We start from the raw sequence: 14,696 nt of genomic DNA, 5'->3' as shown, positions 1-14,696 counted from the left end.
TACTTTAACCCAGGGAACCCCGGAAGTGGCCAGCTACAACCCAGCCTCGCTGCGTGTAGCCCCGGGCCAGCCTCCTGGCCGCCAGCTGACTCAAGTTACTTCATCCGCAAGATGGGACTCGGTGCCCTGGCCTCCCCTGAGCCCGGAATGAGCTCATCTGAAAGCATCCCTTAACCGCCTCTGAGGTTTCTAAAAAGCAAACGTGAAGATGGAGCTGACCTCAGGGCGTTGACTCTGCACAACCGTTTCCAACAACTTGCAGAGAAAGCACCCGGCGCGGGTCGGTCTGCACGGCGGGCTGTCGGGACCTGTGCCCCACTCGCTCAGCCTCCGCGGGGCTGGGAGCGGCGGGTGGGCGGGGCCGCGGGCCGCACTCGGGCTCTCCGGGCGGCGATCGCAGCCGGTCCCGGCCGGTGCGCAGGGCGTGGAGCGGCGGCGGGGCCCCGCGGAGGACGGGCGCCGCGCGGCAACGACGCGGTCAGGGCGGAGCCGCCCCGCCCCTTGCCCTCCTCCGTCCCCCCCCTTCACCCCCCGCCGCTCCCGCCCGCCCCGCGCTCCAGACCCGCGCCGCGCGCTTTCTCCGACAGCTGCTCCGCTCGCCCCGCGCGCTCTCCCGCGTCTGGTCCGTCCGTGCCCGCCGCGTCCGCCGCCACGCCATGACCACCCAGCAGATCGTCCTCCAGGGCCCGGGACCCTGGGGCTTCCGCCTCGTGGGCGGCAAGGACTTCGAGCAGCCTCTCGCCATTTCCCGGGTAAGAGCCGCCTGGGACGCGCGTGGGAGCCGGGCGCTCCCGGCGGGGCGGAGGCGCGGGCCGTCCGCAGGGCACCGGGGAGGACGGGCCGGGGAGGCAGGTGGGGAAGCGGCTCGCGGCACGGTGGGGTGGGCGGGTCAGGGGATGAGGGGAGGCGAGGGCCCCGCAGGCGCTGACGGGGCGGAGCGGGGGAGGCTGGAGGGGGGCGGCCAGGTGCGCGGGCCGCTCCGCGCCCTCCGCCGCGGGGCGCCCGGCGCCCCCGGGGTCCCCTCCGCCGCGGGGTCCGCGCCGCGCTCCTGGGCGGGCGGCGGGCGCAGGTTTTCTCCCTTCGCCCGGGAAGCGCCGCGCCGCGCCGCACGCGCTTTGTCCACCCGCTTGGGAACGAAGGTCTCCGCAGACCCCCGCGCGCCGGGACGGAGGCGCCGGCTCCCGCTTCGTCCCGGCCGCCGGTGTGGGGAGAGCAGATGGAAGAAGCCGGCGAGTCCTGGAATACGCGTGGACATAACTTACAAAGCCCTCGAAGGCCGCTTTCCACTCCTTGGATCCGATCGGTGGCCGGGTGTCACCTCCCACTGATGGAGACGCGGTGGTGTGGAGAGAAACACACCCAAATTAAACCCATTTAGTTCTGCGTCTGCCCCAGCCGAAGGTGGATCACGCCTCCTTCGCGCCGGCTATTCCTAGATTATGCTCGGCTAGACCCATCCTCCCTCCGGGGATGAGTGGATGGATACCCAGACGGCGCGGTGGGGGGGGGTCCCCGAAAAACTTGGCTCCTCATCTCTGGGTGGGCCCCCGTTCTACCGTAGACCACCGGATCCACAGCCCTCACTCAGTGAGGAAGCCCAGATTTGGGGTTGAACACAAAGTTGATGTAACTTCAAAAGCTCACTGTAAGTGTCTTCTGATTGAAGAAAAGGAGCCCTTTGAGCATTGCCGGCGGCTCTGTCTCACCCGGCACATTCCATCCTGGGCCCTTCCGTCTGCTCCAGTGGACCTTAAACTTGTCGCGACCGTCTTCTAAGCCTTTCCCCCTCTGTGGGTTGGATGGAGAGAGATCCCTATGGATCTTAAGCTCCTGCCGCCAGCAGCTGTAGGCGTTTGGTGGGTCTTGCAAGGTCTCCTCTTGGTTTCTGTACTGGCCCAGGGAGAAGTTCTCTGACCATCCCACTCCAAAAGAAGCCAGCAGCCCAATTTTAAGGCTTTGTCTTCTACTTTGCCCCAGCGAGACTTCTTAGATTGTTCTTGGAGGTATACACTGCCTTCCCACACTCCAGCCCAGGAGCTGTGTGATACCGGCCCTGGACCTCTGCCCAGTCTTGGCACAGAGCTAAACCTGGCTGTGCCCAGTATACCGTTGCCCACGGATTAAGAAATGCTTGACCAGGGAGGGCAAGGCCTCTGCACATTTTGACTTGCTTACATCATAGTCCATTTGTCCCCGTTCTTTGTGTCTATAATTAACCTGTCAGCCCTTTCTACTTCTGATATTATATATGGCATGAAACTTTTTTTTTTTTTTAAGTAGGGGAGGATGTTTTGGAAATCTGTTATAAGGGTCGGCCATTTTAGCTGATTTTAAGTCTTAATGTGGACTGAGGATGTGAGAGGCCCTGGGTTTGAGTCCCAGCACTGTAAAAGAAAAAACAAAGTATACCTCTTAATGCAAGTGGCCCTGTGCAGGAATGATGGTTTGTTTGTGGTGGAAAAAAACACAGTACACATACATACACCTTGATCCTTTGAATCTCAGCTTCCTGAGAAACTAAGATTACAAGCAAGAACCCCTGATACCTGGCTTGTACACAACTTAATATATTGATTAATTTATTATTTATGATATATGCACAGGTTTAATGAGCACATATTATGTGTCTGTGTATCCTCTTCCGAAAGAGAATGTAGAGCTCCATTGTCAGGGCAATTTGTTGATAATGACTGGCAGGTGCTTCAGTTGAAAAGTGAAAGTGACTCAAGTTGACCTCAAGCTGCCTGTAATTTGCCTCTTCATCTCTTTATTTCCACATGAGAAAACAAAATAGGATCCCGATTGCCTCTTGGGAATGGAAAAATCGTTGTTCTAAAGGGACACAGTGTGGTCTAAGATTAGGGTCTGGTCAGGTGATCTGAGTTCTTCATCAAGGTGTACTGGGAGTGAGTGAGCGAGCCTTGTTTTGTTCAGAGCTACCTTTTGGAATCTGCAGCCAGGCCAGCAGCAGCCCAGGGTGCGTGTTAAGGATTGTGAGGACTCTGTAAGCACAGAAGGACTAATGATGAGGGGTGTGAACATTGACAAGAGCTGCACACACCTGTTAGAAGGTGTGCTGCCATTATGATCCCACTCAGATACCACTGGCTGGTATGGTTTTGTGTAAGTAGACTCAAGAGCCTCCACGCCAAAGCAAACCAAAAACTGAGGCAGGGAGAGGTGGAGTGCCTTTTATTTACACGATTCTATTTGCTTTCTCTTGCATGAATTATTCTGGTAGTGGCTGCAATCTTCTTCAATGACCAAAGCTTCTGAATAGAACCCCATAATATTATGTCCTTGAAATGGTTTCTTTTTCTAATTTATTTATGTTTTAAATTGTGAAACAGAAAACTCGCAAGATACAAATGCCTTGCTAGGGTTTGTAAGGTGAACCCGTGTAGTGATTGCCCACCTAGGTCCAGAATCGGAGTTTTAGCACTAGGGCCTAGAGACTCAGTGATGTAGCCTTTTGTGACAGGGTAATTAGTCACACCCTTACTTTTTTCGTAGTGTAGCCCTAAATAGGTACCCCAGACACCATACACTTTGCTTATTTCTGAACCATTCCAAACATACTGTTTTTCTCAGGTGTTGTGTGAATAGCTTCTTTTGCTCTTTGGCATTACTTTAAATTTAATGTCACAATCCAGATTTCCATCATCAAAGGAACATAAGCTGGTTTTTACTTAATATCTCATTGAAGGCCCACCGCCTAGGGGGCTCTCTGGTGCCCCACATTTATTACTACTGCTCCCTGAGATGTTTTTTGGTCAGTTCCTGTTCCAACTTTATAGTTAATCTTCTTGAATTTGTCCTTTCATCCTCCTATGTAATTTCTTGTTTCCTCTAGTTGCTTTGGGTGGAAATCTTCAGAGAATCCACACCCAGGCCAAAATTGCAAATTTTTGTTGACTGTTTTTCTCTCCCAGCAACTGACAAAGGACAGGAAGGGGTGGAGCCAGAGGTAGAGATGCTCTTAATTGAGGAGTTACTTATTTGCCTCTTAAGTCCCGGGAACCCTTGGCTGAGAGCCTGTGGTTTTATGATGAGGGCTTGTGCCCTTTGCCCAAGGACCCTGAAAGGGTACTTAATGGGTCTTCTGTAACCAGAGGGTCTTCTCTGGAGAGTTTCCTCATGTCCTAAAGATCAAAAGAGCAAGGATTAGCTGTCAGGTTGTGAAAACCAAGAGATTTCCTAAAATGCTTTCATGTTAATGAGTTTTGGGTCCCACTCTTCCATTCTGTGAAATTGATGATCTGGGAAGTACTGGCTGCTCCAGCTGTTCTCAGCCAACCTGGGGAGCAAGGAGGATGAGGATGAACCCAAGAGTGCTGTGGAACTACATTTCTTGAGCCCTTTGGCTAAATCCCCTTTCATTCCTGAGTCTCTAGGGTGCTGACCTCGTGGGTCTGTTTTTGGGAGGAGAGAAGGAAAAATGTCTTTCATGTGTTGCAGCCTGGGCATTGCCCAAGAGGAAGAGCATTATCTAACTACAGGGGTGGTACTGGTCAATGCTGGGCAGATACCAAGGGGGTCTCTTTGTTGTGACCAGGCTAGGGCTGGCTTCCACTGGCATACCATCCCTAGACCACACCTTGTTACTGTTCCAGGTGGTGCATGTCTATAATCCTAGCTACTCGGGAGGCTGAGATCTGAGGATGCTGATTTGAAGCCAGCCCTGGTGGGAAAGTCTGCAGCTCTTATCTCCTGTGAACCACTAGAAAACCACAAGTGGACCTGCCAGCTTAAGTGATAGAGCATTAGCCTTGAGCAAACCTCAGGGACTGCACCCAGACCCAAAGTTCAGGCCCCAAGATTTAATGAGCATTTAGGCTTCAGGGGTAGTTGTTTATCAGGGCTACTTAAAAGCATGTGGGGTTCTTACAGGCTGTCTGGAGACTTTTTTTTTTTTTTTTTGGTCTGGTTGTGGGGTCTGAACTCTCGTCCTGGGCGCTGTCCCTCAGCTCAAGGCTAGTGCTCTACCACTTGAGCTCAGTACCACTTCCGGCTTTTTTCTGCTTATGTGGTGCTGAGGAATGGAACCTAGGGCCTCATGCATGCGAGACAACCACTCTACCACTGAGCCACCTTCCCAGCCCTGTTTGGAGACTTGTGAACAACTTGATGACTTTTTTTTCCCATCATCAATTTATTCCTACATTAGTCCCAAACTTGGCGAGGGAAACACATTAACTTTTTAAAATTTTAATTTTGTTGTCAAGGCAATGTACAGAGGGATTCCAGTTACATAAGTAAGGTAGTGAGTACATTTCTTGTGAAACCTGTTTTCCCCTCATTTTTTCCCTCTTTCCCTCTCCCTCCCAATCCCCTCTCCCCAAGTTGTATAACTCATTTCCAACATATTGTCTTGTGAGTAATTGATGGCACTTTTTTTTTGTCAGGTGTGGGGCTTGAACTCTGGGCCTGGGCACTGTCCCTGAGTCCTTCAGCTCAAGGCTAGGGCTCTACCACTTTGAGCCACAGCTCCACTTCCAGTTTTCTGTTGGTTAATTGGAGATCAGAGTCTCATCGACTTTCCTACCCAGGCTGGCTTTGAACTGCGAGATCCTCACATCTCAGCCCAGAGTAGCTAGGATTACAGGTATGAGCCTCCGTGTCCAGCTTTGATGGCTTTTTGAGAAGTTCATCAGGGTATTCTATTTGCTTACCTACTGTTTTATAAAATAAATATCCCAGTGATAAAATACTGATTAGTCTTTTAGACTAAGGGAACAATAAGTCTCTGAACTGCTACCTCTGGACACCAATAATTGCCTTTACACAGTGCTTGAAGGGGAGCTGGGTTAAGGTACAATGCAACTACAAGCATCTGCCCTGTGTAATCACTACAGTACCTTGAGAAAATGTTAAGTATACACACACACACATACCCTACATACCTATCCCCCTCCAGTCCTGAGGCTTGAACTATGGGCCCTGTCCCTGAGCTTTTGTGCTCAAGGCTAGCCCTCTACCACTTGAGCCACAGCTCCACTTGCAGATTTTTGGTAGTGTATGAGAGATAAGAGTCTCACAGACTTTGCTTTCTCGCCTGGCTTCAAACCACAGTCCTCAGATCGCAGCCTCCTGAGTAGGTTACAGGCATGAGCCATTGGTGCCTGGCCGGTAAGAACATTTTGATATCTCAAGACAGCAAGTTTTCAGGCCAACCTGTACAAGCTCTTGCAGCTTCTGTGGCTGTAATGTAGCTTCAAAATATGGGAAGAGAGTTCAAGTCCCATGTCTAAATGCTATCTTGCAAGTCCTGCATTGTTGCCCAGTTGAACATCTGTCAAACTCATTCCTCATTCCTCATTACCTTGACACAGCCATTAGGTGAGCAGAGACTGCTCAAAGGTCTGTGGTGTTGAGACTAAACTTTTTTGGGTGGTGCTGGGATTTGAACTCAAGAGTCTTGGATTTGTTAAGTAGGCATTCTCATTTGAATCCTGCTCCTGGCTCTTCTTGCTTTAGTTATTTTTTGGATTGGGTCTGGTACCTTTTGTTTGGTTCTACCTGGGATTCCTGTGTGATCTCCCTGCATAGGTATCTGGGACCAGGAGTGTACACCACTGCACTTAGCCAGATTTCCCATTTCCTTATCTCAGATGTCCTTTGTATAATGCTGAACTGTAAGTGTTGTTATTTATGTGGCCTTACCTGCTTGCAGAATGGATTACAGGTGAGTTATAACACTGAATGAAACACGGTTAGAATGTTTTAAGACACAAGAACACACATCTGATTTAATAGAAAATTGGAACATAGGAGAAGAAAGCAGGAACTTGAAATCAGTTGGTTTCTGTAATTATATGCCACATTTAGCTGGGAGTTTTCTGGCCAAGGCAAAATGGGAACCACGTTGAATTATTTAGACCTCTGGATTGAAATTACTTTTACAATGCTCCATTTATACTACACCTTAGGAAGGTTGACCAACATTTATGGGACTGTAGTTTTCTTTTTCTTTGCTGTCTTGGGGGTGTGGGGGGGAAGGGAGAGAGGAGAAGGGAGAGGGAGGATAGAGGTACTATTTAAAATGGACATTTCCTTAAGAGCCTGGTGTGTCCAGAAATGTAAGAAAGCCCTTGAAGCTGTTTCCAGAAGAGTTGATAATTTAGTGCTTTTTTTTTTTTTTTTTGTCTGCCTGGTTACTTAACTTCGTTCTAGGAGAGTTTCAGAGAAAGGCGAGTCAACCACTTCCTTGATGTTTGCAAAGCCAATGAGCTTTAGACTTTTCTGGAAAGTTTTGTAAAATACAGATCAGGGGCTGGGGATGAAGGTCAGTGGTTCTCGATCTCCCCCCTCCCCCATATCCCTCCAGTAGATGAGATGTGGGTGGAGCTCTGTCTACATTTTTAGCCCCTCCCTGCTTCCCAAGATCTAATGACCAGCTTGTTTGAGAACCACTGCCTCTCTATAAATGACATGAATTCCTGGCCCGAGAATACCATGACAGTTCAGTGTTAGCAGTGGGGTCCTGATCACAGTAAAGTGTTTCTCCTGCGAGGAAAATCTAAAAGCAAACCTACTTCTGTATCACAGTTGTTTACTTAACGCTCCCGCCCCCCAATCTCTCTATCATCAGGTCAACAGTATCATCCAGGCTGTAATACTGGTTGTTTTTTCCCCCTCTTTTTCTGAGCTCTCCCTGCATAGCTCAGGCTATAGCTGAATCTGGTCTGATGGGTTGCTCTTGATGGTTAAGTCAGGGAAATAGGTTACTGTCCTGGGCAAATTGAGGTGTCTGTTAATCCTAGTCATAAAGTGTTTCTCCATGTACCTTTTTGTAACTTTATAGCTGTCAATGATCCTAAACAAGGAGCCAACATGAATGAACTTTGACTTGAGGGTGGGGTAGTAAGAAAGTAGCTACCTGAATGAGGATAAATGGCATCTGGTCCTGGGTTTTTGTGTTGGAGTTCATGGAGCATGTTGGGCCTTGTATCTCATGTATTTTATCAGAAGGGGCAGAGGCTCATTGTTGCCTTGGGGTGGGGGGTCCAAGTCCAGAATCGCCAGGTTTTTCACAAGAAGCTCAGCATCGATGGGTTTCTGTGAAATTTACCAGACATAATTTAAAATCTCCACAAACAATCATAATGGTGGATGGGCCTTGTTTGGTGTGCCTCCAGCTTTCCATCTTGAGTCTAGGGAGTTAAGGGAACTCTGTCTATTGTCTGTCAGTAAGGCATGAGACTAAGATAAAGCCATCTTACTCTCAGCAGCGGAAGGCTCCATAGTTACTTCTTAGCACTTACTGGACACATCAGATGCCATGTTGAAATTCCTTTGTTGATGTCCTTCATTTCCATATTAAGTACAATCTTTTGGGCAGGAAGGGGACAGGCCGGTGATACCCGGCTCGGTGTTTATAGCTCTTGCTCCAGCCCCTTCCTTCCGGTGTTTTATCCATACCGGTCCACATGCTGTTCCCATGACTTGGCCTGCTCTTTCCTGCCTCCTTTCTGGCTTTGCAGTTTGAAGCAGCACCTCTGCCAGGGAGTCTTCTTGGCATTACTCCATTGGGAGGAGTTCTTGTTGCTTCTAGCATAACATTCATCAGCTGTTTCTCTTGCTTGTACCCCCCAGGAGATAGTGAGCTTGCTAGATGGCACACTCCTTTTTACAGCATATTCCGGTGCCTTGTGAGGTTCCTGTGTCCACATGCCTGGAGTGGCGAGCGCGAGCTCTGGCTGAGTGCGTGGTCTCATGTCATCGTCACTGCAGTCTCCTGGTGGCAGGACTGGTATTTCCATTCCTGTTGCCCGGGTAAGAAGAGTGAGATAAAAATCCCACCCAGAGGGCTAGGAAGGTGGCTCAGTGGTAGAGCGCTGGCCTTGCATGCGTGAGGCCCTGGTTCGATTCCTCAGCACTACATAAGCAGAAAAAAAAAAGCCAGAAGTGGCGCTGTAGCTCAAGTGGTAGAGCGCTAGCCTTGAGCTGAAGAGCTGAGGGACAGCACCCAGGCCCAGAGTTCAGACCCCATGACCGGACCCCCCTCAAAAAAAATCCCACCCAGAGACCCCTGTGGCTCATCAGCCACTAAGGTAGGACTTGAACCCTGGTCAGCTGCCTGCTGAAGCCACATCTTCATCAAGAGGCTAGCTACTTAGAATATACATCAGGGTGTCTGACCGGTACATGAAGGAGAAAGAGGAGAGATCAGAGGAGGAGTGAATAGAAATGCGCTATCATTCTGGGGCGGGGAATGCCCTGATCAGTCGCATTTTACATCCAGTTCTGAGGAAGGGCCTTATTGTTTAGATATCTGGCTGTTTAGGTATACATTAACAAAAGTGAGAGAGCTATATCCAGTCCTGTTTTATACTGCTTAGAATTGTAGGGCTGGGAAGTTGGTAGAGTGCTTGCCTCATATGTATAAGGCCCTGGGTTCGATTCCTCAGTACAACATAAGCAGAAAAAAGCTGGAAGTGGTGCTGTGGCTCAAGTGATAGGATGCTAGCCTTGAGCTGAAAAGCTGAGAGACAGCGCCCAGGCCCAGAGTTCAAGCCCCAGGACTGACAAAAAGAAAAGAAAAGAAAGAATTGTAATGAGAATCTTCTGTAGCCTTCCCTGTGATTTGGATGGGGCAGCAGTGCGGAGGGCAGGTGTCCCGTGTCTGCCAGGAGGGTGGGGCCGGGCCAGAGGGGTGGGGGTGACAAGAGTGAATACTTTAGAAAGCAACAGATTGCTTATTCGTGGCAGTGGCCATGCCCACACAGGTGTAGGCAAGAATTGCATGACCTCAACGTATAAACACAGGGGACTTAGGGGTGGGAGGTGTCCATCCAGCCTATTTTGTTGAAGGATTTCTTTTTGGAAAGTCAAAGCCGACTCCATCATGAGCTGGTTCTGATGGAATTTGATGGCTGGGAGGAAATGAGACAGTACGGTACAGTGGACCGGGAGCCTGCCGCGGCCTGCCGCTAGCTGCTGAGTCATTTTGGGCAAACTGCTTCACCCCTGTCCCTCCATTTCCTCACCTGCCATGGTGCAGATCACACTACCTGTCTGCTAGAAGCGGTGCATTAGTCCATTAGCTGCTTCACCTGTGCCTCACATAGAATCAACACCTCTTTATTGGTGGCTACTGGGATGAATATGGTTGATAAACTTGGAATGGGTGTACAGCAAGGATCCACATCCACCATTCAAGACAGGAACCCTGCCGGGCACTGGTGGCTCATGTCTGTAATACTAACTACTCAGAGGCTGAGATCTGAGGATCGTGGTTCAAAGCCAGCCAGGGCAGGAGAGTCTGTGAGACTCTTATCACTAGTTAACCACCAGAAAACCGGAAAGCTCAGGGATAGTGCCCAGGCCCTGAGTTCAAGCCCCACAGCAACAACAACAAAGAAGGCAAGAACCTTCCAACATTGAGGCCTTTGCTCCTTTTCTGTTCCATGTTATATTTGCATGTTTTATGGGGGACAGAGCTACCGTTCCCTAGCGCAGTTCCCAGCTGTTCTTCTCTTCTAGGGAAGCACTAAGCTGGCAGCAGGAGATGGTAGAGGAGGCCATGGGAGATGCATCTCCTTAACCCTGGAATTTTTTCTAGCTCTGGCAATTGGGTTTGGAGTCTGCTGTGTGCTGAAGTGTAAAAGGACAGTATTGAGAATGTGGGAATCTGGTGTAAGTTCTGTCACCTGTCACCAGCCTTTAGCTATGTGAACTTGAATGGCTTTTCTCACGCACATTTTCCTCATTTGTAATATTACCTAGAGCATGTTTAAGGAAACATCATTATGGTTATCTCAAGCTGAAGACAGAATATGAATAGACTTTGTTATGGCTACATTCCATAGTTTATTTAAAATCACATTTTTTTTGAGGGTGTGTTGCTGATCCTGGGGCTTGAACTCTGGCCTGGGCACTGTTCCTAAATTTTTTTTTTCCGTTAAGGCTATTGCTCTACCACTTGCACCAAAGCTCTTACTTCCAGCTGTTTTGGTCAGTCCTGGGGCACGAACTTGGCCTGGGAACTGGCCCTAAGCTCTTTTGCTCAAGGCTAGCGCTCTACCACTTGAGCCACAGCTCCACTTCCAGTTTTCTGGTGGTTAATTGTAGATAAGAGTCTCATGAACTTTCCTGTCTGGGCTGGCTTTGAACTGGGATCCTCAGATCTCAGCCTCCTGAGTAGCTAGGATTCCAGACGTGAGCCAACGGTGCCTGGCTCTGGCTCTATCTACTTACAGCTTTTTGCTAGTTAATTGGAGATAAAGAGTCTCAGGGACTTTACTGCTTGTGGCTTCCAACTGTGATCTTCAAATCTCAAGCCTCCTGATTAGCTGGGATTACAGGGATGATCCACTAATGCTTGGCATAATTCACTCCCCCCCCCCCCAAAAGAGATGGCACATAAAAGATTGTGGTTCTGAGTCTCATCTGATGATGTAATCTTGTAATTTCCCAAAACTTCTCTTTGGCTCTATAGATTTACTCTAGAAGGAAGGCAATCCCAGGTTGGCTGGGCTTCGCTTGCTCAGGCTGGAGGCTCGCAGGACTGGTTCTAGCTTGTCCGAGGCTTGTTGGGATGTTCTCAGCAGACATGCCTCTCCCATAAACCAGTACCCACCTCTTAGCAGTTACATAGGGAAGTAGAGAGAACCTTTTATTTTATCTCCTCAGTCCATTTTCCCAGTCTCCTCATTTTTATTAAGGGCACACAGTCCATCATTTTGAAATATTTTACAGGATAAAATGGAGTAGCCTGATTGCATTCTTTAACCATACTAGATAGTTTAGATCAGTCACTGAGTAAATATTTACTGAGCACCTACTATGTACCAAAGCCCTGGGGGTACCATAGCACATAGGCTCTCCACACCATAACGACAATTTGTAGTTAAGGTAATGACATTAACCGCTCAACCAAATAGATTTACCAACACCATATAACAGCTGCCATGAAGAAGAAAAAAGGTTATAAAGAGGAATATGGTATAGATTGGAGATCAGGGAAGGCCCTCAGAAAAGAGAGGTTTGATGTAAGTGGTAGAGTGTCACCATTGAGCAAAAAAGCCAAGCAAGAGCACAAGGCCCTGAGTTCTAGCCCCATTATTAGCACGCGGACACACACACACACACACACACACACACACACACACACACACACACACACACACACACACACACACACACACACACACACACACACACACACACACACACACACACACACACACACACACACACACACACACACACACACACCCTCCCCCCCCCCCCCCCAGAGTTTAGTCTCTGAGGAGAGACATGACAGGCAGAAATGTTCACAAGCAGAGGTAAAATCATGTGTCAAGGTTCTGAGGTGGAAGAGACTTTGGGGTAGTCCCTGTAGCTCTGGCTTTGGGGAGAAGCAGAATAATGAAAGAGGGAGAACCTGGCTTCATGGGTCTTGGTAAAGATTTGTTTTTTTTTTTTAAATTTTTTATCGTGAAAATACCATACAGAGGGGTTACAATTACATGGGCAAGGTAATGAGTACATTTCTTTTTTTTTTTTTTTTACTGTATAGAATTACATTTATTCTTTTTTTTTATTGTGAAAATACTGTACAGAGGGGTTACAATTACATGGGCAAGATAATGAGTACATTTCTTATCAAGCATTGTAGCCTCCTCCTTTGTTTCCTCTTCCCATCCCATCTTCCCCCCCCAACTCCCCCCCCCAAAAGTTGTAAAGTTCGTTTTCGACATAACGACTTGTACATCTCATTGTTGCAATGGGTCCACCTGTATCCCTAGTTAAGCGATTTGTTTTTTCCCTTCCCCTCCACAAATTATAACAACATCAAATACAGTGAAGGCAGGGGTTATACTGTGGGGGAGGGACATACAAAACAACAAAGAAATAATCTTATAAATGTGTTAGAAACAATCGCATGAAAGAAAAAAACATTTGAATACATATCTTAGGGTTCATTTCCCTAACATCAACTTATCTGACCTTTTCTGCTTGACTCAGACATATACTAGTTATTGCAAATAAGGGAAACCATGGGATCTATGTTTCTTTGGGCCTGGCTTACTTAACATAATTTTTTCTAAGTCTTTCCATTTCCTAACAAATGGGGCAATGTCATTTTTTCTGATGGAGGCATAGAATTCCATTGTGTATATATACCACATTTTCTTGATCCATTCATCTACTGAGGGGCATCTGGGTTGGTTCCATATCTTAGCTATGGTAAATAATGCTGCAATAAACATAGTTGTGCTGGTAGCTTTAGTGTGGTCATGTTTGTGAAGATTTGGGGTTTTATCCTAAGAGATCACTTGTGGACTTGGTCATGTTGAGTGAACATCCTCCTCCTGGGTTTTAGCTGTTCTCTTTGGAGATGCTTTGCTAGTCCAGAAGCATGGCCAATCCCAAATCAAGTGCTGCTTAGATAGAGCCATTTAACAAATAAGCCTGCCTTGTTTAGAAATAATACGAGGTCAGCCTTCCCAGGACAGTGGATCCAAAAATGACTGTCAGCACTGAGTGACTCAGAAGTGAAGTCTGTGGCCCAGCCCCTGGAAAATGTCTTGTCCCTGGGGCTGCTTGGGAGGATGCTCAGAACCTTGGATCTAGGGCCTTCATTTTCCTAGAGCCAGATCTCTGGTAGACCCAAGATGGGAACGCCAGAGAGGAAGGTTAGGAGGTCAGGATCTCTGTTCTGGTTCCACATCCTGCCACATTCCAGGCGAGTTTTGCCTGATAAAGTCGTAACTTGTTCCAGCCAGCAGGGACTACAGGAATCAACTGACCCCTTTCATTTTGTGAGGTCAGGGTGCTGATAAGGGAGGGGACCACTCCCAGGAGCCAAGGGACTTCTCTAAGGGAGGGCAGAGTCCTGTGGGCCCTGGGGTCTTGAAACTACCCTGCTGTTGGGAGACTTCCCAACTAGAAGGTTCTTTATTTTTTTGTGCCAGTCCTGGGGCTTGAACATAGGGCCTGGGCACTGTCCCTGAGCTGTTTTTGCTTAAGGCTAGGGCTCTACCACTTTTGAGACACCGCTCCACTTCAGATTTCTGGTGGTTATTTGGAGATAAGAGAGTCTCACAGCCTTTCTTGCCCAGGTTGGCTTTGGACTGAGATCCTCAGATCTCTGCTTCTTGAGTCTCTAGGATTACAGGCCTGACCCACTGGTGCTTGGCTCAGGAAGGTCTTTTGATGTCAAAAAGTCATGGACTGGCCCTGGGGTGACCATAGATAGTAGATTTTTAGTATACCTTGGTTTAGAAAATGCAGTGAAATTTCTCTGAGGTTTGTACTGCTTCAAGATGAGTTTGTGTTTCGTTCATCCTACCAGCAGCTGTGTTCATGTGAAGCTAGTTGTACAACTGTGGTGGGAGACATACTTACGCAGTCTACATGCAGTGCTCAGCAGACAGATGGCTGGGAGGGTCAGTTGTGGTCATTGATGGCCTTCCCCAGCTGCTAGTGGTCTGTACATTTGGAATCACTGATCTAGAAGCATCAACTTGGGGAAAACCAGATACTTAGAAGGACACAGACAGGTTCTTCTGTGAGATGGAATGAATTGTGTAAATTCATACATACTCAAAAGTAATCTTCATTTTTTTTAAAGTGGAAAAGTAACTCAAACTGATTGTAACAAAACAACACATTCCTGAAATACATAACCAAAGCAGTTTGGTGCGCAATGTTTCACTTTGCATCTGTGCCTAGGTTAACATAGTAAA

General features: G+C 48.2%; 1 protein-coding gene across 1 annotated transcript in view; it reads left to right on the top strand.

The window, feature by feature from the left end:
- The first annotated feature begins 568 nt into the window (after positions 1–568).
- Positions 569–14,696, top strand: part of LOC138826162 (PDZ and LIM domain protein 1) — a 41,079-nt gene continuing 26,951 nt past the window's right edge. Inside the window, exon 1 of the mRNA XM_070021263.1 lies at positions 569–752. Within this exon, the coding sequence (XP_069877364.1) occupies positions 657–752 (96 nt within the window). The 5' untranslated portion in view covers positions 569–656. The remainder of the gene's footprint in view (positions 753–14,696) is intronic.

Source organism: Dipodomys merriami, unplaced genomic scaffold (genome assembly GCF_024711535.1).
Source record: "Dipodomys merriami isolate MVZ:Mamm:240054 unplaced genomic scaffold, mDipMer1.0.p SCAF_14, whole genome shotgun sequence".
Lineage (NCBI taxonomy): Eukaryota > Metazoa > Chordata > Mammalia > Rodentia > Heteromyidae > Dipodomys > Dipodomys merriami.
This window is presented reverse-complemented; position numbering and strand designations above follow the sequence as displayed.